Raw genomic sequence first — 27,749 nt, 5'->3', positions numbered from 1 at the left:
TATCGCAGATGAATCGCCTTCGATAATGAACGCGATATTGCGTGGATTTTCAGTGATCTACGGCTCTGTCTATTAAATGGCGCTCCATTTGAAAGCAGGTGATGGAGATTTAACGGTAATCAGGGAACCGGCTTTACTGACGAAATGCGCGTGACAATCTCATGCGATATATCGTGCAGCCCTAGTAGAAAGACAAACATAAATAGTAATGAAAGCCAATATTTAATCTCACACATGTATATTTATTTTTTTGTAGAGGGGGGTAAAAATTAAAATTTTCACCTGAAATTTGGAGCCAAATTATAGGGGTGTAAAATGACTTTAGAAAGATGGCAGAATCATTATTTTATTTTTACACAGAGATTGGTAGGTCTATTAGTAAATTTGTTGACTTTAGCAATCTTTGTTTCATTATATGCCAACAATGACAATACAAAAATGGCTAAAAGCACTTGTGTTTATGCTGCAAGTTTTCATGTCTTTAACTCAAGTAGGGATGCTCATTTCGGTTAAATTTCTCGACCGACAACCGACGCTCGTTATCCGATTATTAACCGTCGTTAACTGATAAGATTATAATATTGTATAGCCTATATGATGATAATATGACATATATATGACATTAAATAAAAAATACAATTGACGAGTGTCTGTGTCTTCCACGGGTTTATTTTAACATGCAAACAGCAGCATAGAACAGATAAACAACAGAACCTGGATTCACATTATCAAATTGTCACGCACCTGCAGCGTTTCTGACAACAGAAAAAAATAATTTCAATAAAAGGCATAAAATAAATAGGCCTACACTAAATATTTTTCACTTAATTGTTTAACAAATTAAAAATACAAAACAAAAACACGGTGAATCCATTGAAGCTTTGAACAACAGGTATTTTAGACATTTTTTTTCCGTCAAATAAAAATAGCAGGCCTACCTCAAGGATTGTTATTGTTATGACCACGGACGGTGCACGTGTGCATACCGAACGCGTCTTTCCGCGCTCATGGGCAAAGGAGTTTCTTTGAAAGGCTCGCGCACGAGACTGAGCGGAATGCGGGAAATGAAGTATACCATGGCCCTAAATTGTAATGGACTGGAGCTCACGGTTCCCATCGAGAGAAATGGGAACGCGGGGGCACCGCGATGCGACCGCAAAAGGCACTTTCACTTTCGTGATCAAAGTGTATGCCGCTGATAAGCTTTGTAAATGCAGTATTACAGTAGCTATACACATACCAATTAAACGCGCAGGTCTCCTCTCGTGCGTCCTCCCCACTGTCGCCGGTCGAGGCAATAATTTTCGTTTCGCTTTTAGATATCTCTTTTATAGATGCCATCAATGCTTTTAACTCAAAACAGTCCATTAACTACAAATCCTTCAGTCAAGCCAGCTCGCGCGTCAATCTGAGAGATCAGCCTCTTACCGGCTTAAAGTGTCAAATTTTTCGGTTTGTGAATGGACGGTTTTGCTTGATTGACAAACGCTAACGTTCGGACACGATTTATATACCATCGACCTGTCCTAAAACGTTAGCACACATCGATTGCTTGGAGATTGCGTGTTTCTCTGTTCGAGAGCGCGCGTTTCCTCTTCTTCACATCTGCGACAAAACAGTTGATTATTTATGAACGAAAGCTCACAGAAACGTGAAAATGGTTTCATTTGAAAAAAAGAAATATCCTAAGCTAAAAGATGATATATTGTGACTGATTGAAGCAGCCCTTATCAAAAGTGCGGGGGTCGAATTCTGTCTTTTCAAAACTGCGGGGGTCCTGATCACCCTGTCCCCCGCGCAAACGGCGCGCCTGACCCTTTCTATCGAAATGGTCAGTATTCTTTTTCGCTCGCTTCATTTTGCTGGTTGCTTAGCGAAATATGTCTGGCACGTGTGAAACGCCCCGCGAGTTTTATATATATATATATATATATATATATATATATATATATATATATATATATATAGGCCTATATATAAAATATAGAGGTATATATAGCATATTTTTCTTTAACCATGCAGCAAACAGCAAAAAAACAAAAAAAAACAAACAAACAAAAAAACATTTAACTGTTAGTATTAATCGGTTAAAATTCTTACTTTCGGTTAACGGTTAAACGGTCAATGTGAGCATCCCTAAACTCAAGTATTATTAAAGATATCTTAATATCCTTTTAGATTCGGGTTCTTAAACTTTCCTTTTGGTAACTGCATTTTAAAGTCCCTCGATGTTTCTGTCCCAGAGATATGGAGATCGTACTGTGATTTTCTATCAACTCAACTGCATAGAACATACCTGAGTGCCATTAATATTCCTTAACCAAATTTGCATGCCTGTAACTCTAAAAGCATTGCATTGTATATGCATAAAACATTACTCTGAGTAACAGGATTAGTCCACTTTCAAATAAAATTTTCCTGATAATTTATTCACCCCCATGTCATCCGAGATGTTCATATCTTTCTTTCTTCAGTCGAAAAGAAATTAAGGTTTTTGATGAAAACATTCCAGGATTATTCTCCTTATAGTGGACTTCAATGGCCTCCAGATGGCTGAAGCTCAAAATTACAGTTTCAGTGCAGCTTCAAAGGGCTTTAAATGATACCAGAAGAATACGGGAGCATGTGCAAGGCGATCATTAGTGTTAATAAACATATACAGGTGTACCTTTTTCGAAATGACAGATCGTTTCGCTAGATAAGACCCTTATGCCTCATCTGGGATCGTTTAAAGCCCTTTAAAGCTTCAACCATCTGGAGGCCATTGAAGGCCACTACAAGGAGAATAATCCTGGAATGTTTTCATCAAAAACCTTCATTTCTTTTTGACCAATGAAAGAAAGACATGAACATCTTGGATGACATGGAGGTAAGTAAATTATCAGAAAAATTTCATTTGAAAGTGAACTAATCCTTGAAGTTGAAAAGCTCCAAAAAGTTTATTTTTAAGAATCTATATTTGAATCAGTTAGGGATATTTGGAAGAAGGGATTTTGTTTATTTTAACAGCTTCTGAGCCTACCAAGAGTTAAAATACGCAGTATCATAACTACACATTACCGCATTGACATCCCTGTATCAGTGTATCTATGATATATATATGACCATATAGGGCCTTAAAAATGAAGATTCCAAAAGAAAAGTTTCATAAGAACAAGAATCTAAAATGACACCAAGATATCTTTACCACTTCTTGAGTTAAAGACATCCAAACTTTGGAAAAATGTTTGTTTTTGGTACTCATAGTTATGTTTTATGCAATTCTTTTGATAGAGGGAAACAAGATGCATTTCTAGTTGAAACATTATTTCCTCTTCACACATTCCTCTTTAAATGCAATAAATATCAGCTGTGCGCAAAGTCAACCACATTCGGTTTTCAATCACTGAAAATAGGTAAAATTCAACAATTTGTATGATTTAAATATGATTTCCTTTTAGTTGGTGCACTAAGAAAAACTTTATTATCTACATATATAGTGTGGCGGTACTGTTCTCAGTTTCTGATTGCAGTGAAAATGAAGACTTCAGTATCAATATTACTGTAATATTTTTAAAGTATTCGTCTTGTTGCTAGGCTGATTGATAGTTGACTAATTTGTTGTTAAAGTCAATATATAGGGGAAAGATTATAAAATAAACTAAAATGTCCTTTTATTTATTTGGTGAGTACCTATAGATGTGTAATAAACAGGATAATATACAGTAATTGTGTGGAGGGATGTAGTATCACCCTTAAAAGGTTAGTTCACCCAAAAATGAAATGTATGTCATTAAGTACTTACCCTCATGTTGTTCCACACCTGTAAGACCTTCTTTCATCTTCAGAACACAAATTAAGATATTTTTTATGTTTTTTTTTATCCCCCAAGCAACGTTATTACGTCATTCCATGTTTGCGCCCAAACGCTGGCTATGTATTGGCCAACGCAGTTCACATGAGCAGTGTGACACTGACGCAGGAGCCGGCCACGGAAGCGCTGCACTGTGCCTCAACTGCATGAGAGAATGACAGGGGAGTTTAATAAAGCAGTTATTTTTGTTTTGTTTTTGTGCACAAATGTGTTCTCGAACCACTGTAGTCACGTTGACTATTTTAACAATGTACTTACTACTTTTCTGGACCTTTAACAATAGTAATTCACTTTCTATGAATGATTAAAAAAACCTCTTGGATTTCATCAAAAATATCTTAATTTGTTTTCTGAAGATGAACAAAGGTCTTATGGGTTTAGGATGAAGGGTGAATAATTCAAGTCCCCGTGAACCGGAAGTTGATAACGACTTTCCTCCAGTGTTGTGACATATTTCCAAGTGAAACAGAATATTGAATAGAGGGCAGAGTTTTACTTTAGCGCTCCTCCTCTCCATCTCTCGCTCATAGCAGGCTAACGGTTCGAGGGGAGTGGTTTAAGCATTTTCAACCCAAGCCGTCAAACTGACATCATCGGAGAAGGAACGCCATTCCAGACCGGAAGTAACTTTTCAGATTTTGATTAAAGGTTACTGCGGCAAACAATTTTTTTCTGTGTTTTAACTTGCATGGATTAATTGTTTACCACAAGACTAGTAATATGCACTAACAAAGTAAATAAGGTCAATTTTAATTCCATGCCAACATTAATGACAGAAATTGTATTTTTTGGATGAACAAACCCTTTAAGGCATTTATTTTGTGATAAAGACCAGCTGGCTAACATTATCATCAGATGGTTTAAGCACCATTGGGGATCATTCACTGCACACAGAGAGAAAAAATACTACCATATCCATTTTAACCAAAATTCAGTAGCCTACTTTTAAAAATTATGTCAAATACTTTAACTTAACATAATTACAAATTCATTGTGTTTATATTAAGCAAGCTATAGATAAAATTCAGCACTATGTCTATTACAATAAAAAATTATGCAGCTTGGAAAAAAAAAAGACTGTCAAGAAGAATGTGTTTGCTTGCAAAGTTAAGTCGTTGTTTTAGTTTTTATTATTATTATTAAAAGGGATAAATTATCAATTATCCAAGCGTTTTTTTGTGCTGCACTAGGGTTCTCTGGTTTAAGTCAGCTAATTTGAAAAATATATAATTACTCTGACAAATCCCAAACTATTGTGGTCAGCTGAACATCTATTGGCTTTATTAGTCACAAACAATTAACGGAATTAACAAATTCATTGTTATCATATTTGAGTCTTTGTAACTGATAAATAACCAACTTACACGGTGTTATATCGTTCTGTTTAAGACTAGTCGACTGGCAGGTTTCCGTCTTGACATCTGGTGCCTGTGTGGTCTGGTTGTTTTCATGCTGCTCCATCTTTCCTGATCAAGTTTATTTCGCAGATAGCTCTCTATCAGTCTGTTTTGATTCACTATATTCTCTAATCGAGACTCTACATCCGAAGCTGGTTTGCTTTGAAATTACTGCAGCTTTAATGTAGTGATCGGCGCTTTAAAAACACTGCCTCATGAAGATCCGAAACGTAACAGTTTCTTTTGTTTGGAAATAGTAGGCTTGTTCAAGATGCATCGGCGCTGCGCAAACCGATCAGCGTATGACATCAAAGTAGCGCGAGAGCGATTCAAAAGCATAAGGGGTCGAATGCTCTCGCGGTACTTTGATGTCATACGCCGATCAGTCTGCGCAGCGCCGATGCACCTTGAACAAGCTTATTGATTCGGATCGCGAATCAAACTGGCCAGGTCACGTGATTTCAGCAACGAGGCTTCGTTACGTCATATATACTTACTGGTTCACCTTTAGAGGGCGTTGATCTGATGAACCCATGGAAATGCCGATGTAAAATTTAAAGTAAAAAAAAAAAAAAAAGACAAATACATTATACATAGATGAGTTATTTTCAGAGACAGAGCCTTTTAGCTATAAAGTGAGCTGTATACCAAGCTATATATACAATGAGAACAAAATCTATATTGTTCATGGCTATTATTTCTTATTATCACATATGCACCTATTATAAGTAACTGTATGACTTTATTTCTGCATTGTGGAACACAAAGGAAGAAATTTGATGAATCTTTCAAATGATTTTGTCCATACAAAAAAAGTCACGTCAGAAACGCTTTTCATTCAGTACTGCTTAATACATTGCCTGTTTGTACAAAAACAGTTTAACATAAGCTAATGGTATCAAATACCATAAAATGGTGGCTGTATATATTTTTAATGTTTTATTTTGATAAACATGACACCATAGAACATTACTATTACACTATGAGTTTTTACAGTTATAAAAAGATTTTGTAAGCATTAGTGAAACTGAAGGTGTTCAAATAAACACAAAACACATTGTTATCATCTGAGAATCCGACCAATCGTGATGCAGCTGTTTCATCAACAGAGCTTGTGCAGCCACTCTGGAGAATCTGTTCAAAATACTGCCCTTGAAGTAAAAATACTGTAAAAATACACTCTGATGTCTATATAATAGGCAATAATGACAGAAAATAAAATTTCAAACATAATTTGACTTGTTTTATGTCAAACATACTGTATCTTAAAATATGTCAGTGTCATTGTTTTATCTCAAGATTCACACCAGTAATGTTTTTTCTAGGGTACTTTATGACCCTTCGCTGGGAGTTTGATTGACAAGCGATCTAACCAATCCTAACGCAGAATCCGCCATTTTGTCCGACAAAGCAGTCAGGAGTTCGAAGATTAACCTCGCTGGACTTGAACTTGAAAAATTATGTGTGTTTACGTCTTTCCACATTTGAAACAACTTTCCTTCTCGTGTTCATTTGATGCTATAAATTAACTCAGTGGCGTGCACTGGGGGGTGCTTGAGCCCCCTGCCCCTTTGATCGCGAAAGTGAAAGTGCCTTTCATAGACATGCCAGCATGCCAGTGATTTCATGCGACTGCTGTAGCCACATGCTTCAGACACTGGCACACACTGAAGGTATTCCTATAATGGCAGCAACTGATGCAGCATTGAGTTCCCTAAGAAAGGAAACTTCCCCTCCCTGCTGCCAATCTTATGATGCACCACACCAGCAATCCAATCGGTTCCTGATAGACAAAATCAAGTCCTGTCCAACTTTTTATTTTTAGTTTAAGTTTCACTTGGACATATATATCACAACAGGATGAAACAACAAGGTACAGTTTGAATAATTTAATTCTTTGAATGAACAACTCACACTGTCTTTATGTTTTGCAGCAGCTCAGTGAGAAGACCTGCAGGATTTTCTCTTCTTCCTCAAGTCTGGTGCCAGACATTTTAGAAGTTGTCATTGTCTCTTGCCAGTTACTCTCCATCATGCAAGAAATTCAAAATGTTGAAATTCAAAATTATTCAAACATCAAGTTAACTCTTGTGTAGAAACGAGGCAGATGCAGGTGAAGAGCACGAGGTATGAAATCAAGTGTTAAGGAATTAGCAGTTTACTGAATAACCTTAGATATTTGTGTAGTCAAAGCTGTTTGTATCTAAAAAGAAACATACACTGTACATGTTCTTATAAAACATTTTTCTGCTTAACAGTGTCTGTGGTCTTGAAGAAACGACTTATCTCAAGCATAGATGATATATGTTTCTTTCCATCAGTTTCAGTTTGCACACATTAATGAAATGTATATGCTATTCTTTGTACAACATAATGGTAAACAACATTGTTTAAATGAAATCTATATATAAGGTAAAAGGAATGTATAAAATATGTAGATAAATAATTATACAAATAAGAGGGAAAAAATCCAGAGCGACTGGCAGTGGATGGCGCTTCAAATGATTTACTGAGATTATCACTATGGTTAACTAATTGTTGGTTAATGCATTTTATTTAGGTCTACTCCCATTGTATCAAATGTGAGATTTACAATGTGTTCTTGCTGAGGTTCATCATCTCCCATTATAATGAATAGTAACTTATAGAAACACTATTGTGTAAACATGTCGTCCCATTTGGTCTCTTATCACTTATGGCCTCCTAATCATTTCATGAGTTTGCCTGCCCATTTAGCCTCAACGTTTAATAATAAAACGAACTGGCTTGTTGTCCGCGGAGGAGGCCCAAACCCGAAGCTCGGCTCGAGCTCCGAGTTAAAACCCGTAACTGTGCGTAGAAGGAAAGAGAGAATTAGAGGAGGAGACGGGAAGGAGGAGAAGGGTTGCTTGAAAAAAACTGTCAGTGGGATGACGCACATAATAATGATGATTGACAGAACTGAATGTTTAGGCTCTTCCCGAACCTACGTTTGGAACTTCATATAAAATATTGACGACATCAATCTCCTGCAAAAGCTGGTTGGATTTCTGGTACACTATGACTGTAATCTCTTCATTTTGAGGGATGCTGCAAGCAGGTGGAGGAAGAGATTCCCACACTCTGTCGAAAGGCTTCTCTCCACTGTGAATTCTCATGTGTCTCTCAAGACTTTGACTCAATGTGTAACTCTTTCCACACTCAGAGCAGGTGAAAGGCTTCTCTCCAGTGTGAATTCTCATGTGATTATCAAGGCCATGTTTCACAGTGAAACTCTTTCCACACTCAGAGCAGCTAAAAGGCTTCACTCGAGTGTGAATTTTCATGTGTCTCACAAGGTTGTTTTTAATTGTAAAACTGTTCCCACATTGAGGGCAGACGAAAGGCTTCTCTCCAGTGTGAATTCTCTTGTGATCATCAAGGCCATGCTTCACGGTGAAACTCTTTCCACACTCAGAGCAGACGAAAGGCTTCTCTCCAGTGTGAATCCTCATGTGATTATAAAGGCCATGTTTCACGGTGAAACTCTTTCCACACTTGGAACAGGTGAAAGGCTTCGCTCCAGTGTGAATGTTCATGTGTCGCACAAGGTTTTTCTTCATTGCGAAACTGTTCCCACATTGAGGGCAGATGAAAGGCTTCTCTCCAGTGTGAATTCTCATGTGATACTCAAGGTTTCGTTTTACAGCATAACTCTTTCCACATCGAGAGCAGGTGAATGGCTTCTCTCCAGTGTGAATGGTCATGTGACTGTCAAGGCTTTGTTTCACTGTGAATCTCTTTCCACACTGAGAGCAGGAGAAAGGCTTCTCTCCGGTGTGAATTCTCATGTGACTATCAAGCTTTTGTTTTATTGTGAAACGCTTTCCGCACTCAGAGCAGATAAAAGGCATCTCTCCAGTGTGAATTCTTAAGTGAATCTCAAGGTTTCGTTTCACTCTGTAACTTTTTCCGCATAGAGAGCAGGTGAAAGGCTTCTCTCCGGTGTGTGTTCTTATGTGACGCTTAAGGTGTTTTAGTTGTGAGAAGCTCATCCCACACTGAAGACAGGTGAAAGGCTTCTCTCCAGTGTGAATTCTCATGTGCATTTTAAGGCTTTGTTTGGCTTTGAAACTCTTTTCACATTGAGGGCATGTGAAAGGCTTCTCTCCAGTGTGGCTTGTCATGTGATATTTAAGCTGTCCTTGTTGTGCAAAACTCCTTCCACACTGAGAGCAGGTGAAAGGCTTTTCTCCAGTGTGAATTCTGATGTGAACCTCAAGGCTTTGTTTCACTGTGAAACTCTTTCCACACTGAGGGCAAATAAAAGGCTTCACTCCAGTGTGACTCCTCATGTGCTGCTTAAAGCTTGCTTGATTGGTGAAATGCACCCCACATTGATGACAAGTGATATAATCTTCGTTCAGTTCATTCCGATCTAAAAATAAACATAAAAAAAAAAAAATCAATGTCAAAACTCAAGGAAAATAAATGTGAGATAGCCAAAGTAACACGTGACATAGGGATGTCACTGAATAAGTTTTCACCGGTATATAAACTTAGTAAAACAACAGCAGTATTACCAGTACCACTCAGGGGAAGGGCGGATTTTGAATATATGCTCACTTTTCACTTTATCTTTTGAATTTGCTATTATGGGTGCTCTGTGTATTGGCCTATAAGTCATTGGCATCAGGGTATCTATATTCGGGGTATTGAAATCACTTTTGAATGCATGCTGACTTTTCACTTTTGCATTCGCAATCACATGTATTCTGTGTATAGGGGGTGGCAGTACTGACTGCACATTTTACAAGATAAGATATTTGTCAATGATGCACAGGATCTGTTGCACACCAAATCCTCCACCATTGTCCTGTCTGTCATCTCTCCTTACTGATCATGTGATAAGTGAAATCTGATTCCTGCTGCACTGTGCAGTGTGTGCTGTATGGACAAAAGCAAACACTTTCAGTTTATAATTGAAGAATCCATTGTGCAACTGAACTAAATGGTTTTTATTTCTATAAAAAAAATCTAAACAAAAGTTTTTTTTGACATTCAAAAGGTTATATCTCTTATTCTAATGTGCTTGCTATTAAATCTGGTAAGACTTATACACAGTTATTATCTTTTAGATTAAAATTGCAATAGCATTTCCTAAGAAAAACTTTATTATCTACATATATAATGTGGCGGTACTGTTCTCAGTTTTTGATTGCAGTGAAAATGAAGACTTCACTATCAAAATTACTGTAATATTTTTTTGCAGTATTCAACTTGTTGCTAGGTGGTTTATAGTGGACAAATGGAGGGTTGTAGTATCACCCTTAAGGCAAATATTTTGTGATAAAGACCAGCTGACTGACAATATCATCAGATGGTTTAAGCATCATTGGGACACATTTACTGCACAGAGAGAGAAAAAAACTATCATATCCATTTTAAGCATTCAGAAAATTCAGTACTTTTAAAAATGATTATGTGAAGTGAAGTACTTTAACTTCACAATCACAAGTTCATTGTGTTTATAGTAAGCAAGAAAGAGATCAAATTCAACACTATGTCTATTACGATGGAAAATTTGGCAACCTGTGAAAAAATGCTGTCAATAAAGAAAAATATTATAATATCCAAGTTACTCTGACAAATCCCCAACTATTGTGGTCAGCTGAACATGTTAAGTAACCACCTTTCTAGGCTTTATAGGCATAAATCATTTGACACACTTGGCTTTATTAGTCACGAACAACAATTAACAGAATTAACAAATTCATTGTTATCATATTTGAGTCTTTGTAACTGATAAATAACCAACTTACACGGTGTTATATCGTTCTGTTTAAGACTAGTCGACTGGCAGGTTTCCGTCTTGACATCTGGTGCCTGTGTGGTCTGGTTGTTTTCATGCTGCTCCATCTTTGCTGATTAAGTTTATTTCGCAGATAGCTCTCTATCAGTCTGTTTTCACTATATTCTCTAATCGAGACTCTACATCCGAAGCTGGTTTGCTTTGAAATTACTGCAGCTTTAATGTAGTGATCGGCGCTTTAAAAACACTGCCTCTTGAAGATCCGAAACGTAACCGTTTCTTTTGTTTCGAATCAGTGATTCGGATCGCGAATCAATCTGGCCAAGTCACGTGATTTCAGCAACGAGGCTTCGTTACGTCATATGTACTGGCTCACCATTCGAGGACGTTGATCTGATGAACCAATGGAAATGCCGATGTAAAATTTGAAGTAAAAAAAAAAATGGATAAATGCATAAGAAATATAAAGTGGTGAGTGACACACTGACCAGAACAGTTTGTTACTAATGCTAGGAAAAACAGCTGAATAATCATTACCATGAGAACAAAATCTGTATTTTCATGGCTGAAATATTCTTATTATCACATATGCACCTATTGTAGGTGATCTATACATTTAACAAAATGGATGACTTCATTTCTGCATTGTGGAACATAAGAAGATATTTTGATGAATGTTTCAACTGATTTTGTCCATACAAGAAAAGTCATGTAGAAAACAGAAACACTTTTCATTCAGTACTTTATGTACTGCTTAATACATTGCCTGTTTGTACAAAAATAGTTCAACATAAGCTAATACTAATTAACATATTTTAATCATTTTTATTTCGATAAACATGACACCATAGAACATTAATATTACATGAGTTTTTACTGTTATAAAAAGATTGTGTAAGCATAAGTGAAACTAAGGGTGTTCAAATAAACACAAAATACATCATTGTTATCATCTGAGAATCCGACCAATCGTGATGCAGCTGTGTCATCATAAAAGCTTGTGCAGCTACTCTGAATAACGCTCAAAATAAACCAGACGGCTGCTCTTTAAGTAAAAAATACTGTAAAAATACACACTGATATCTATGGAATAGGCAATAATGACAGAAAATAAAATTTCAAACATAATTTGACTTGTTAAAAGCTGTCCTCGTCACTTTCCTCCTCACTGCTCTTCTCACTATCTTCTTTTCTCTAGAACATGGTAGATGATGATAATGATTTTTACTAACATTAATGACACAGACAACAGCAAGAATATTAGGCTGCTGTCACTTTAAGAAGGAAAGCACAGACTGAATGAATGACACACACATCCGGTTTCTTTCTCAACCGTTCACTTATGACATAACCGAGAGAATACTTGCCGAGACAGGAAATTTGACATTATTCTGTGTGTATGTGTCTGTTAAAGCGCATGTAAACGTGAAAGAGAAAAATTAATTCAGTCTTCGAGCACTGTCTGTCTCCCTCTCTCTCTGAGTGTGCGCATTTCGGGGGTGTGAGGCTATGCGCACAGATAACAGCACGCGAGTCACAATTTTCGACTCTTTTTCCACTTTTAAAATCCTTTGAATGTGTTAACTGGCATGGCAGAACATCCAAATTTCACTCTATTATGGTTCAATTTAGCAGTTAATCCGCGAATCACATGCGTGCCGAACCGTTGGACCTTAACCATACGGATCATGGATTAACTGCGATCCGTTGCATACCTAATAATTAAAGAACGCTGTGACTAGCAGGGTGGGCGAGAGCCGTGAGGGCAAGGGCGTAGATTTGGTTTCAACATTGGGGGGGTTGAACGTTGGTATGCTGTCTGTTTTTTTTTTTTTTTTTTTTTTTATAATAATCTGTTTTGTGTGTAATGTTTATTGGATAATTTATTTTCTATCTATCTATCTATCTATCTATCATCTATCTATCTATCTATCTATCATAACTTTATGAAATTTATGTATAATCATTCATCAAATTCTAACATAACTGTAATTCTAAAAAGAAAGAAATTATGTTTAATATTAACACAGCCAGTAGGTGGCAGCGATTCGTTTTTTTTTTTTGAGTCAGTCACTTAAATCGTTCATTCAGCCAATTCGTTCAAAAGTCAGATTAATTTAGGAAGAAAACAAACACCGATGTGAATACTTTTGTCATTGATAAACACAGACACTATTAAAACATGAACTAACAAAACAGACGGCTGTTTTGGTAACTGGTTGCAGTTACACTGTTAGCTATGGCTGAATTGCAATGGACTAGCTAGCTAAAATATATGTGGAGTGTACCTAGCTATTACAATATTCTCATACCTCCTTCTCAGTACATGCTTTATTCTTTTTAACGTCTCTCTTTGACCAGCAGTTTAATATAGTCGGCTGGGAAGCGGTTCTCTTCATTTTTTGAGCTACCCGTACTCTCTCATTCAAACAGTAGAGCGCCATTCGCGTTGTTTTGGTGAAAGTGCGACACGCATTGGTTGGACGTTACCAATCGGTTCAATGGAGGGGGAGGTATTTTTTTCTCTAATTTATTATGACGAACTCATATTTCAATAGAAACGAAATTATTGCTTCAAAATAAATTAATTCTACATATTTTTCATCTGATCTATGGTGATTTTTATGTTGAAATATTGGGGGGGTTGTAACTGAAGCATTTGAATATTGGGGGGGTTACCTCCCCCCCATCCCCCCCACAAACTACGCCCCTGCATGAGGGAACGGCACGAGGCAGGTGGTGCTAGCATTAACGAGTGTCAGCTGCACATTGCACTGGTCTCAAATCTCTCACGGAGAAGCTCCAGAGGAATAAAAGGGGAGCAACGACATTGAAAGACGAGAGAGGACCAAGCCTAGACTTTATTCCAGGTTCCCGCCTCCTTCTTCCCGTACATACAAACTACGTTACATTGGTGCCGAAACCCGGGAGGAAGGTGGGACTTGCTGTCGGAGAGCCCTCGCTGCTGAGGAGGATCGCAGTGCTGAGGAGGTCGGGCAGCACAGGAGTGCGAAGACCTTGAGTGGCTGTCTGAGGTGGTGGTGCTGGAGAGATTTATCAACAGGTGGGATGGAGAGCTCGCTGCTGTGCTCCTGGGTCGAGGTGGGATGGCTGCCATCTGAGAGGGAGCGGAGGATTTGCCAGCGTTCACCATGGGCCAGAGCCAGCTGCCGTCCGCCATGAAGGGGAGGAGCAGGGAACGTGCAAATCGCTGCCGGCTGCCCTCAGCCGGAGGAGCCATCGCCGGCCCCCAGGGGGCGGAGGAGGATCGAGCCGTCCACCGAGCATCCAGTACCATCGCATGGCACCACGAGGAAGAGCCTCTCGGCTGGCTGAGGACCGAGTGGCAGTATGTCCAGGAACCGGACCAAGAATTTTTTTCTCTCTCTTCCCTCTCTCGTCTGTCGCTCCCTGTGCTTCCGTCTCTTTTTCTCTCGTCTCGTCTATCCTTACCCCCAGGTGCTGCGGCCGCTGAGACTGGCCCCCAGGGGGAGTAGAGGGCCATCTCGTGGGTACCCCCCGGCCTGTGAGGGGCAATGGGGGTATGTGACGAGCAGGGCGGGCGAGAGCCGTGAGGGAACAGTGCGAGGCTGGTGGCGTGAGTGATAACGAGCATCAGCTGCGCGTTGCACCGGTCTCGAATCTCTCACGGAGGAGCACCGGAAGCATAAGCAAGGGGAGCAACGACAGTGAAGGATGAGAGAGGACCAAGCCATGACTTTACTTTATGTTCTATTATGTTTGTGTGGCCAGCAGACGTCCGTGAGGGTCTGCTGGCATTTACCTTCATTTTGTATTTGGTTATTTATATATATTAAAGTTTAACGTTAACGTTCGTCGGTTCCCGCCTCCTTCTTCCCATATCTATGAACTACGTTACATACACACTTATCATCATGATTGCTATCTTACCATACCAGAGATGGAGAACAAGTAAACGTTTCCCTGTGAACCGGTCCTCAAAAATGTTGGTACTCAAAAGCACTTCCCTCCATGTTTTCTGGTACGCGTTGTTTATTTTTTTACTGCGCATGCGTACCTGTGTACCACTTATGTGCACCCCTGTATATGTCACCTTTTTGTATCATCTGAATAGTGCTGCGACTTAAAGTGACTTATATAATGCATTTAACATAAAATAAGCAAAACCTAGAAACTTAAGGGTTAGTTCACCCCAAAATGAAAATTCTGTCATTAATCACTCACCCCTATGTCGTTCAAATGAAGATGAAATCTGACAGCTCTCTGTCCTCCCATAGACTGCCTTTGCAACTTGATCTTTGATGCTTGAAAAAGTTCATAAAGAGATCTAACTAATCCACATGAATTGTCACTTTAGAGACTCAATCAATCAACCGAACTTGAATAACACGAACAAACCTCTTCCAGAAGCTCAAACCTGCTGCGTAACACATGAGAATGAACCGCATTGGTTATAAAGCATGTTTGAGCTTCCGGAAGAGGTTTTTTCTTGTGCGTTATTCATGTTCGGTTAAGCATTTGTTTATGTTCGCTTATCAATGTTTATATGTGAGTAAAAGCCTAAATTAAATCTGTTCATTATAAAAAGCGATTGAGTTTCTTCAGAAAATTTGGACTAAGCCGCTCAAATCATATGGTTTATTTTTTGACACACTCCGGAAATAGGTTTAAGGAGAGAAGAGATTTTGAATGTAAACATAGACCCTTTGAATAGTATTGAATCATGTCTTACTATTATTTGCATGACCATAAATGCTCTCAGTTGGCAAGCTAACCGATTAGCCTGCTAGTTAAGTAATCATCAAGCAGGTAATAACCAGCCAAACTGAACACTATGAACTGGTCACTGACTGACTTTTCATCAAGCATCCATCCATCCATGGCCGTGCCTATGCTGAAAGTATTTTATGTTCCTTTTGCTACTATAAGGTAAAAATCAAAATGCTCACACACACACACACAAACATATCACTTCTAGTGCTAACTGGACATCACAGCCTATTTATCATAAAACAAAAAAACAAACAAACATAGAAAAAGTGGTAGCATTTTATTTTACAGTTCTGTTTCAAGTGTACATACAGTGGGTACGGAAAGTATTCAGACCCCCTTAAATTTTTCACTCTTTGTTATATTGCAGCCATTTGCTAAAATCATTTAAGTTCATTTTTTTCCCTCATTAATGTACACACAGCACCCCATATTGACAGAAAAACACAGAATTGTTGACATTTTTGCAGATTTATTAAAAAAAGAAAAACTGAAATATCACATGGTCCTAAGTATTCAGACCCTTTGCTGTGACACTCATATATTTAACTCAGGTGCTGTCCATTTCTTCTGATCATCCTTGAGATGGTTCTAAACCTTCATTTGAGTCCAGCTGTGTTTGATTATACTGATTGGACTTGATTAGGAAAGCCACACACCTGTCTATATAAGACCTTACAGCTCACAGTGCATGTCAGAGCAAATGAGAATCATGAGGTCAAAGGAACTGCCTGAAGAGCTCAGAGACAGAATTGTGGCAAGGCACAGATCTGATCAAGGTTACAAAAAAATTTCTGCTGCACTTAAGGTTCCTAAGAGCACAGTGGCCTCCATAATCCTTAAATGGAAGACGTTTGGGACGACCAGAACCCTTCCTAGAGCTGGCCGTCTGGCCAAACTGAGCTATCGGGGGAGAAGGGCCTTGGGGAGAGAGGTAAAGAAGAACCCAAAGATCACTGTGGCTGAGCTCCAGAGATGCAGTTGGGAGATGGGAGAAAGTTGTAGAAAGTCAACCATCACTGCAGCCCTGATGAATGTGGCCAAGGACAGGGATATCCTGGACGAAAACCTTCTCCAGAGTGCTCAGGACCTCAGACTGGGCCGGAGGTTTACTTCCAACAAGACAATGACCCTAAGCACACAGCTAAAATAATAAAGGAGTGGCTTCACAACAACTCCGTGACTGTTCTTAAATGGCCCAGCCAGAGCCCTGACTTAAACCCAATTGAGCATCTCTGGAGAGACCTAAAAATGGCTGTCCACCAACGTTTACCATCCAACCTGACAGAACTGGAGAGGATCTGCAAGGAGGAATGGCAGAGGATCCCCAAATCCAGGTGTAAAAAACTTGTTACATCTTTCCCAAAAAGACTCCATGACTGTATTAGGGTGCTTCTACTAAATACTGAGCAAAGGGTCTGAATACTTAGGACCATGTGATATTTCAGTTTTTCTTTTTTTAATAAATCTGCAAAAATGTCAACAATTCTGTGTTTTTCAGTCAATATGGGGTCCTGTGTGTACATTAATGAGGGAAAAAATGAACTTGAATGATTTTAGCAAATGGCTGCAATATAACAAAGAGTGAAAATTTTAAGGGGGTCTGAATACTTTCCGTACCCACTGTATGTTGTAGTAATGAGAATACGGAAACATTGGGATTAGTAGTGAATGAGACAGGAGCCCAATGTCAGTTTAATCACTGTTATAATTATGAGGGGGTCCTTGGATAATTTTCTAGTCTGTAAGTCTCTAAATAGTGTTAAAATAACACTGAAACAGAGTTCAATTTAATGAGATAATTAAGCAATTAATTAAGTAATGAGTGTGCATCAGTGATGAACACCTGCTGTTAACAAACAGAATCACTTAAGAAATAAGAAAAAACAAGAACTACAAGTGACTTAAGTCAGAGCCTTATTAATTGCTTAATTATCTCATTAACTTTAACTCTGCGGGACCTTTAACTCTAGAGAGGGACCATATGTACTCTGAGCAGAGTTGATTTAACTCTGGGGATTTTGCTGTGTGGCCCCAAAGATGTTTGAGCACCCCAGTATTAGACCTTAGTCAGTGTTCTTTCCAGTGTGAATTCTCAGGTGTCTCTCAAGGCTTTGTTTCATCATGAAACTCTTTCCACATTGAGAGCAGGTGAAAGGCTTCTCTCCCGTGTGAATTCTCATGTGTCTCTCAAGGCTTTGATTCACTGTGAAACTCTTTCCACATTGAAAGCAGGTGAAAGGCTTCTCTCCCGTGTGAATTCTCATGTGTCTCTCAAGGTTTCGTTTCACTGTGAAACTCTTTCCACATTGAGGACAAATAAAAGGCTTTTCTCCAGTGTGAATCCTCATATGACTCCCAAGGTTTTGTTTCACTGTGAAACTCTTTCCACACTGAGGACAAATAAAAGGCTTCTCTCCAGTGTGAATCCTCATGTGATTTTCAAAATGTTGTTTCACTGTGAAATTCTTTTCACACTGATGGCAGTTGAAAGGCTTTTCTCCAGTGTGAATTCTCATGTGAACTTTAAGGATTCTTTGTTCTGTGAAACTCTTTCCACACAGAGAGCAGGTGAAAGCCTTTTCTCCAGTGTGAATTATCATGTGTCTCTCAAGGCTTTGTTTCACTGCAAAACTCTTTCCACATTGAGGGCAGATGAACAACTTCTCTCCAGTGTGAATTCTCATGTGACTCTCGAGGATTCTTTTCACTGTGAAACTCTTTCCACACTGAGAGCAAGAGAAAGGCTTCACTCCAGTGTGAATTCTCATGTGAATCTCAAGGCTTTGCTTCAATGTGTAACTCTTTCCACACTGAGGGCAGGTGAAAGGTTTCTCTCCAGTGTGAATTCTCATGTGATATTTAAGGTTGTGTTTCTCTGTGAAACTCTTTCCACACTGAGAGCAGGTGAAAGGCTTCTCGCCAGTGTGAATTTTAATGTGACTCTCAAGGTTGTGTTTCACTGTGAAACTCTTTCCACAATCAGAACAGATGAAAGGCTTCTCGCCAGTGTGATTTCTCATGTGAATATCAAGGTTTTGTTTCATGTTAAAACTCCTTCCACACTGAAAGCAGGGGAAAGGTTTCTCTCCAGTGTGAATTCTCATGTGAATCTCAAGGCTTTGCTTCATTGTGTAACTCTTTCCACACTGAAAGCAGGTGAAAGGCTTCTCTCCAGTATGAATTCTCATATGATATTTAAGGTTTTGTTTCTCTGTGAAACTCTTTCCACACTGAGAGCAGGTGAAAGGCTTCTCTCCAGTGTGAATTCTCATGTGTCTCTGAATGCTTTGTTTAAATGTGAATCTCTTTCCACATTGAGGGCAGGTGAACGGCTTTTCTCCCATGTGAATTCTCATGTGCTTTTCAAGGCACGCTTGCTTGGTGAAACATATCCCACACTGATGGCAAGCGATATAATCTTCTTTCAGACCTAAAATAAGCATTAAAAAAAATCAAAAGTCAAAAATCAATTCAAGGACAATAAAAGGTTAGATATCCAAAGTTTTAGATCTGCAGCAAATTCATTTGCAAAAGACGTCATTGCTTTATCTTTGACATACTAAAGGTTAGATCTTTCATTCTCAAGTTATTGAAATTAAATCTGGTAAGACTTTTAGATGCACTTTGCTATAGCCTTTTCCTCTATTAGACACTGTTAGGCTCAATTTACACCTGGCACTAACATTCATCTCATCTGCCTAGGGCTCCAAGATATTGGAAAAGAAAAACTTTTGTTTTTGCTGTAATACATTGCGATATGAAAAAAATTGGGATTTGAATGATTTGGGTGAAACTCTAATAAGCTTATGGTGAACAGACTTTAAACATTTCCACTGTTTTTGACCAACTCAGTATGACTATAAAAAAAATTATAATTTTAAAGTAATTTATTATTAAACATATACTAAATACAATAAACATGAGAAATATATTTTAATAATAGTATTTTACTGTAAAATAAAAATTGAGCATTTTAATGCAAATTATTCTATTGTCCAGCTGCAAAATTACAATACTAATAATTACATATTCATTTTCAAAGGTTAAACCATCAAGCTTTTATTTTGACTGATTGCTGGTTATATGCTGTGCCAATTTCAGAGCATATCCCATGTTCTTTTACATGGGGAACACCTCATGATCCTGTGTTTTCAGCATCTCAGAGCAGTGATTCACAGTAAATGAACCAAGCTGTTTTGAGACACTGAAACACAGTATTGTGAGTATGGAATATTTCTATTAATCAGAATATAAAAGCATCAAGTCTAATCGATATGAATATAGCCATTTATGTATGGAATGTACTGGAGTAGATCAAATGTAATATGTGAATATAGACACTACAGTTGCTCTGCAGATCAACTTGGCTTTATATCTCTGATAATAAAGTGCATATTCTGGCATCAAAACCCCAAGAATTTAAGAGTAATTCTTCACACAGGCATCAGAAGCCACGAATAATAGCTGCATGCTTGCAAATGAACACAGCACCCCCTCATATTTGACATCATACTGAGGTCAAATTCACAATAACAAATTCATTGTGTATACAGTTGGCAAGCTAACTGATTACATAACTAGCAGGCTAATCATCAAGCAGGTAATAACCAGCCAAACTGAACACTATGAACTGGTCACTGACTGACTGTTCATCAAGCATCCATCTATCCATGGCCGTGCCTATGCTGAAGCAGTGTTCGTGGGAGGCTGGTGCTCTCACTGCGAGAGCATGACAATCTGAACATTGCGGTCACGGTTTTCTTATGTCTTTAAAGACAGAGAGCCTCCTCAGCCACTTCCCGTCCTAGTCCTTCTAACTCTGGGTACAAGGCCTCGGCGGCAAGCACTGAGGCCAAACTGGGAAGTGAAATGGCAGTGTTTTTGAAGGGTAAATCCCCACAAACTTCCCATTCCCCCAGCATGCTTAGTTCCTCCGGTCAAGTTCCTGGGTGAGTTTGTCGCCTTCCCACATTCTGCTGTGCCAGGCCTGCTGCACTCGTGCTCTGCACCACACCTCTGCCACTGCACAATGTCCTCCCTTTCGGGCTGAACCAGTCTCTCCGCATTTTCACAAAGATTTCGGAAACTGCCCTTGCTACTTTGAAAGAGCAGGGCTTTCTCAACTACCTCGACGACTGGCTTATTTTAGCTTAGTCGCAGAAGTTGGTCTGCGAACAGGGACCAGGTCCTTCAGCACCTAGCCCGACTGGGAATTTGGGTCAACTGGGAGAACAGCAAGCTATCTCCCTCGCAGAACATCTCGTTTCTTGTTGTGGAGTTGGACTCGGTCACCATGACTGTGCAGCTCTCTCTAGACTGTGCTCAGTCAATGCTGTGCTATTGGCCCAGAGGAGGCTTCGGCTGTTGATTCAGGGCAAGCACATGTTGGTCTGGATGGACAACACAGCAACGATGGTGTATTTAAATTGCCAGGGCGGGATCTGCTCTCGTCTCATGTCACAACTTGTCCACCATCTCCTCCTCTGGAGTCAGCAACGACTAAAGTCGGTGCGCTGTTCATGTCCCGGGTACCCTCAATCGCACAGCCGATTGACAGTCATGGAGAATGGAGTCTCCATCCCCAGACGGTCCAGCTGATACAGAATCGATTCAGTGAAGCACAGGTGGACCTGTTTGCCTCCCAAAAGTCCTCCCATTGTGCTCTGTGTTACTCCCTGACTGAGGCTTCCCTCGGCACGGATGTACTAGTGCATAGCTGGCCCTAGGGCTTACGCAAGTATGCGTTTCCCCCAGTAAGCCTCATCACACAGACATTGTGCAAGGTCAGGGAGGACGAGGAACAATTTCTAATGGTTGCCCCTTGCTGGCCCAACCAGACTTGGTTCACAGAGTTCATGCTCATGGCGTCAGCCCCTCCCTGGCAAATCTCCCTGAGAAAGGACCTTCTTTCTCAGGGGCAAGGCACAATCTTGCACCCGCACCAGGGCCCTCATTTATCAACAGTGCGTAGAAAAAGTTCTATATTTTGTCCAATGAATGAAATTAAGAATGTGCCTAAGTACAAGAAAATCCGCATTTATCAAACGTGCGCACGCAGTCCTTACGCACATGAGTAAGCAATCATTGTTGATAAATCCCACATGTGCGTAAGTGCCATGCTCGTTCACGTTCAAGGTCATTAGCATTCGGAAACGCCTCCAATAAACCATGTATGGTGACAAAACTTCCCTTTAAAAGTCACGTGATTGTGTTTTTTCCTCACCACAATAATAGCAAAGAGAGCTCTTGCCAAGCAGATCAGCATGATCTTGGAAAATGTGCTCTCTGGAGCGCATTGTTTGCAAAGTCTTCCAATAATACAAGATAAAATAAAGATAAAGTTTACTTAATTTTTACTTAAGTTTTTGCACACAAACTATTTAAGTAAATTTCAAATATGGGTTTAAGTTACTCTACTTAGCTAAGATAAGTAAAATTATAAGTAACTTTAACTTTATCAGTAAAAAGTTGAGTAATTTCTATTTAATTTAAAACTCTTGCAATACATTTTACACAAAACAACATAACACTAAATGAAACCATGCTGTTGATGTGTATGCTTTTACTTTTTAGAAACATCTAAGCAGATAATATGAAAGATATTGTGTAGACATCATATCTACACATTAAAAGTAATGCTATAGTTGAACACAGAGACCTCAATACTTGGTACACAACACACAATGACGGTAACATTCGATGGAACATTTTTGAGCGTGATTGTAGCATTTTGAGTAGAAAATGAGCTCCAAATGTCACAAAATGTTAAGCTACTAAACCTAACCACAAAAGCAATGATAAAACAGTGTAAAAACAGCTAGAAAACAGCAAAAAAAATTGACCTCATTAATTATTCAAGGCCAAGGGCATGATGGGAACACTAGTATCAGAAAAGTTGAGTAGTTTAACTTAATTTTATAATGCTGATGTTTACACTGTAATTTCTACAAGCTTAAATTGAGTACTACTAAATAACTTGCATTTGTTTTGTTTTTGTTTTTCTGTATTATTTACTTAACCATTTTTTTTTTGTTTGTTTGATTTTTTATTTTACAGTTACACCAATTACACACTGTGTGTAAAACTAGACAATTGATAAATTGAGTGTTTTATAAATAATGGAAACACAGGACATGTGGATTGCTTAATGCATACTGTGACTGATTTTACTGTGACTGATTTTACTGTGAAAATGATTTTTGTGTGTAGTGTCACTATTCTACCACTAGATTATCTGCGTAAGCATGCTCAGAGGTGTGCTTATATTTACACACATTTCTACGTTTAAGTACAAGTTGATGAATCCCACACTTTGCGTGAAACTGTTCTTACGCACTCACTACGCACAAATCTGTCCGTGTGCACCATTGATAAAAGAGGGCCCTGGACCTCTGAAACCTCTGTGTCTGGTCCCTGGACAGGATGAGGAAGAATTCAGGGGGCTATCACCAATGATTATAGATACCATCTCTCAGGCTAAAGCCCATCTATGAGGCAGCTCTATGCCCTGAAGTGGCGCATTTTCACTGCGTGGTGTTCCTCCTGAGATAAGGACCCACAGAGATGTGGCCTCGGGTCAGTGCTTTCCTTCCTACAGCAAGCCTTGAGAGGCACTTGTCTGCCTCCACTTCGAAAGTGTATGTGGTTGCTATACACACAACAACTAGCTTATTGCACTTATCAGTCAAATACACAAAATTCTTACAAAATGCCCATCTTAGCAGGTATTCACGTAAACACAGTCTGTTAGGTCTAAAGTGAGTGCAAACAGTTGGGAAAGAAAACATGTGTACAGTATATTGGATCTGCGCATTAGCTCTTAAAGGGATGGTAGCCTAATAAACCTGCTTGCTGTCTGTCATTAATATTAATAAAAAAGAAAAAGAGAAATCACTCACTGCTCTTGACTGAATAATACAGTCATTACTTACCCTCATGTCGTTCCATACCCGTAAGACCTTCATTCATCTTCTGAACACAAATTAAGATATTTTGATCAAATCCGATAGCTCAGTGAGGCCTGCATTGGCAGCAAGATCATTTCCTTTTTCAATGCCTAGAAAGGTACTAAAAACATATTTAAAACAGTTAAGGTTGAACCACTGTAGTCACATTAATATTATAAAATGAAGTGCATACTTTTTGTGCACCAAAAAAAAAACAAAATAACGACTTTATTCAACAATATCTAGTGATTTCAAAACACCGCTTCATGAAGCTTTGAAGCTTTATGAATCTTTTGTATTGAATCAGTGGTTTGGAGCGCCAAAATCATTTGATTTCAGTAACCGAGGCTTTGTTATGTCATAAGTGTTTCAAAATTTCAAAAGTTCACTTGACTTTGGCAGTTTGATACATGCCCCGAACCACTGTAGTCACATGAACTGTCTTTCATGAAGACAGTTCATGAAGACATATTTTATAAATATGTCTTAAGTAGTATGACATATGTCTTAAGTTTCTGGGCATTGAAAAAGGAAATTATCTTGCTGGTAATGCAGGCCTCACTAAACCATCGGATTATTATCAAAAACATCTTAATTTGTGTTCCGAAGATGAACAAAGGTCTTACTGGTTTGGAATGATATGAGGGTGAGTAAAAAAAAAAAAAATAAATAAATAAATAAAAAAGAGTAATAAATGACAATTTTAATTTTTGGGTGAATCCTTGAACTTTTGAGTTGGTTTTCACTGTTTCTAGATCAGTTTACTTTGTGTTCATCGGTTTCTGTGGTTACTCATTAGTTCACTGATTTAGTCCAGGGGTGTCCAAACTCAGTCCTGGAGGGTCACAGTCATGCAGAGTTTAGCTCCAAGTGAGGTTCAACCAGTGAGGTTCATTCTCGTGTGTTACGCAGCATGTTTGAGCTTCTGCAAGAACCAACGAGGTTCGGTTTGGAAGTACGGTTGAGCTGTTTATGTTCACTGATCAATGTTTATATGTGAATAAAAGTCTTATCATATAAAGCAATTGTATCTCTTCAGAAAATTTGGACTAAACTGCTCAATTCATATGGATTAGTTTTACAATCTCTTTATGAACTTTTTGAAGCATCAAAGTGATCAGATTTCAGCAAAAACATCTTCATTTGTGTTCTGAAGATGAACAAAAGTGAGGGTGACATGAGGTTAAGTTCACACTTACAAATAATCAGATAGAGTAAAATGGTATACGTTTGGTGTGCTGTCTGAGGGGAGGGCTCTAAGCTCGAATTTTGGCCCAAACCCTTAGTACTCCCCCCGTATCACTGGTTGGGATAAGAACCAAAGGCGTTGTGGGTGGAGAAGGGACTCAGAAAGGAACATATATGAGTCGGGCCTCCTCTCATGCTGATTGGATAGATCATTTGAATGCGTTACTCCTGAACTTGGTTAATAAAACATCATTAAATGATGACAGAATTTTCATTATTGGGTGAACTACCCTTGAGCACAAGAACACACAGTAATATTAGACAACTTAATCCAAATATTTTAATCAAGTCCACATTTGAAGAACCATATTAGCCAAAGATCAATTATCTCTAGAGATGCACCGGTGTATCTGCCAACAATTCATACAGTTTATACTTGACGGGTTTGCCATTGTACTATTCTTTGAAATGACAACTCTGAGTAATTGTCCTCTTAAAGGAAGCAGTGGTGAGAAGTACACGTGACAGTAGCTGCATCTCATTTCAAAGGCTAAATTAAACAACAATCTCTTAATTATTTTATAATTTCATTAAACATTTTTTATTATTCATGAAACTTTATTTTCATTAAAATGGCATATTTGCTATTGTAGGCTCATTTTGTAAATGTAATCAATTATATGTCCTGGTAAGATAGCGGTACCAGTTTGGTCAGAATCGCATCAAAGTCATGCATTTTCAGAAGCGGAGCCATGCAGAAAGTTACAAAAAAATGGAGTCTCACGCACTCATCACGGCAAGGTCATTTTTGCCGTGCGCACCTTTGTGCTTGTGCAGACGTGGCGAATATAAACCAGGCTTTAGTGCTTCGGATGTTTGCGCACACTTGACTTAGCCTAAGCCAGGATTAGGCCTTAGTTCAATTAGGATATTTAAGTAGCTTTTATAAATGTACACTAGAAAAAACACATATTTTAAGATATGTCAGTGCAAGTTAAAAAAGCTCAAACATGCATTTTAGTCTGCGACTATCTTAAGCCTTGTCTGTGAAACCGGGGGAACATTTTCCACTTTCCGCTCAGTCCCCAAGTATACTTTGGCCTTCCCACACAGTGCGCAATGAATGAATTGAGTTCCCTTTCATTTTTTGGTGAGTGTTCCTTTTAGGACCTGGGAACACAACATTATGTGCAATGTGCATGAATTAATTCTGCTTTGAAATATAGACCATTACCTGATTGATTTCCCCTATTTTCATTCTACAGTGACTTTACTACAGCACATTGAATGAATGAATCATCTCAATTATCAAATCATATAAACATTTTGTATATTATTTCTACGGCTTTTGGATTCTTTGGTTTAAATTTTAATCAACTAATGTAAAAAAAAAAAAAAAAACCTAACTATTGCGGGCATCTGAACAAAGGCCGCTACTGCATTTGAAAATCCAGACCGAGTAACGATACGTTTAGGCTTTTTGAATAAATCATCTGACTTACGTGTCTTTTGTACTACGTGACTTTTAATCACGGTAAACAATTTACAGAATCATCAGAACTGAATCAGTCAGAAATAACAAACTCACACGGTCTTTCATTCGTCCATTCTTGCCTCGGTGAAGACTGGCATGTTTTAATCATCACATCCGGTGTTGTCTGGTTCTCTTCATGCTGCTCCATCTTTATCTCCAGTTTATTTATTGAGCAGATCGCTCCATCTGTCACTGTCAGTTCTTCTTCTTCTTCTTTGGGGCTTAACGGCAGCTTGCATCCAGAGACGTTGCACTACTGCCATCTTCTGGGTTTCTTCTTCTCCTTCTTGTTTTACGTCGGATTGCAGACACACAAGTCTTATTACACCAACCAGCATACAATCACTCTTAATTCTTATACCCGCATAGAGGCTGAGGCTTTCCCTTTCCTACCGTTTCCACACTCTAAAGTGAAAATTAAATAAAGAAAAAAATACCCTACATATTATAACTTTATTCAAACCTATACTTTCCAAATATTGTAACATTAATGGTGTTATGTTTCTACCTGGTCCTAAATTTAGATTTAAAAAAAAAAAATAAATAAATAAAAACTTATTGTAATCTGCTCACCCCTTTTTCACCAGTTCATCCTTCAGCTCATTCCTTTTAACAGTATCCCTGCGTCCCAATGTGTTTGTGGATGAAAATTGTTTGTTTCTTCCCGGGAATTCGGTGATGAATGCTTTGTAAACAAGTCCCAGATCGGCGCTGGATTTGCAGATTGCAGGTGGTGAGTAAAGCTGCATATATTATAAAATAAATAAATAAATAAATAAATAAAACGGTAAAGGGAATGTTCTGTTTTAGTGTCTAATCAACTGACTCACTGTGAATTCTCATGTGAATATTAAGGTTTCGTTTCACTCTAAAACTGTTTCCACACTGGGAGCAGGTGAAAGGCTGCTTTTTGAACTAAATTGTCATCTAAAATATGCTTGTGCAAGTATATAAAAATTAGTTCAAACTTTGACCTGAGGAGGGCAGTAATACACTTAGCAGTGTCTACTAGTGATGGGAAGTTCGGATCATTTTACTGACTCGGACTTTTGAGTCTCGTTCAACAAAATGAACGAATCTTTTTTCGAGTCATTTCGTTCATTTCGTTCATTTTAGCAAAATGTAATTAAAATGTTACGTGTTACTTCCCCAACACATCTACTACTTATGCAAACGTTGATCCCACTACAATGCTATAAGATTCAGAAATGATTAATTCATTCTTTACCTGGGTCTTCAGTTTATGACAAGCTGATTAAGCTCACCTCACCTCTTGTCTGACAAGTCTTCGGGTTTAAGTCATTCC

General features: G+C 38.5%; 2 protein-coding genes across 10 annotated transcripts in view; both read right to left on the bottom strand.

Annotated features, from left to right (window-relative positions):
* LOC137033079 (zinc finger protein 721-like) overlaps positions 1-5,526 on the bottom strand; it is a 35,706-nt gene extending 30,180 nt beyond the window's left edge. For all 9 annotated transcript variants that reach the window (XR_010896805.1, XR_010896807.1, XR_010896806.1 and 6 more), the window contains exon 1: positions 5,218-5,526. Coding sequence is in view for 4 of the 9 variants with exons in the window: in XM_067405167.1 (XP_067261268.1) it covers positions 5,218-5,314 (97 nt within the window). In the remaining 5 variants the exon portion in view is untranslated. The remainder of the gene's footprint in view (positions 1-5,217) is intronic.
* Positions 5,527-6,734: 1,208 nt separating this feature from the next.
* LOC137032381 (zinc finger protein 721-like) lies at positions 6,735-26,620 on the bottom strand. The gene is made up of 4 exons (XM_067404138.1): positions 26,498-26,620; positions 17,845-19,205; positions 13,931-14,663; positions 6,735-9,646 (listed from the first exon to the last, which is right to left on the bottom strand). The coding sequence occupies exons 1-4, from the start codon at positions 26,589-26,591 to the stop codon at positions 8,199-8,201; spliced, it is 3,636 nt and encodes a 1,211-aa protein (XP_067260239.1). The 5' UTR covers positions 26,592-26,620; the 3' UTR covers positions 6,735-8,198.
* Between the last annotated feature and the right edge of the window lie 1,129 nt (positions 26,621-27,749).

This window comes from Chanodichthys erythropterus, chromosome 12, assembly GCF_024489055.1.
Source record: "Chanodichthys erythropterus isolate Z2021 chromosome 12, ASM2448905v1, whole genome shotgun sequence".
In the NCBI taxonomy this organism is placed as follows: Eukaryota; Metazoa; Chordata; class Actinopteri; order Cypriniformes; family Xenocyprididae; genus Chanodichthys; species Chanodichthys erythropterus.
This window is presented reverse-complemented; position numbering and strand designations above follow the sequence as displayed.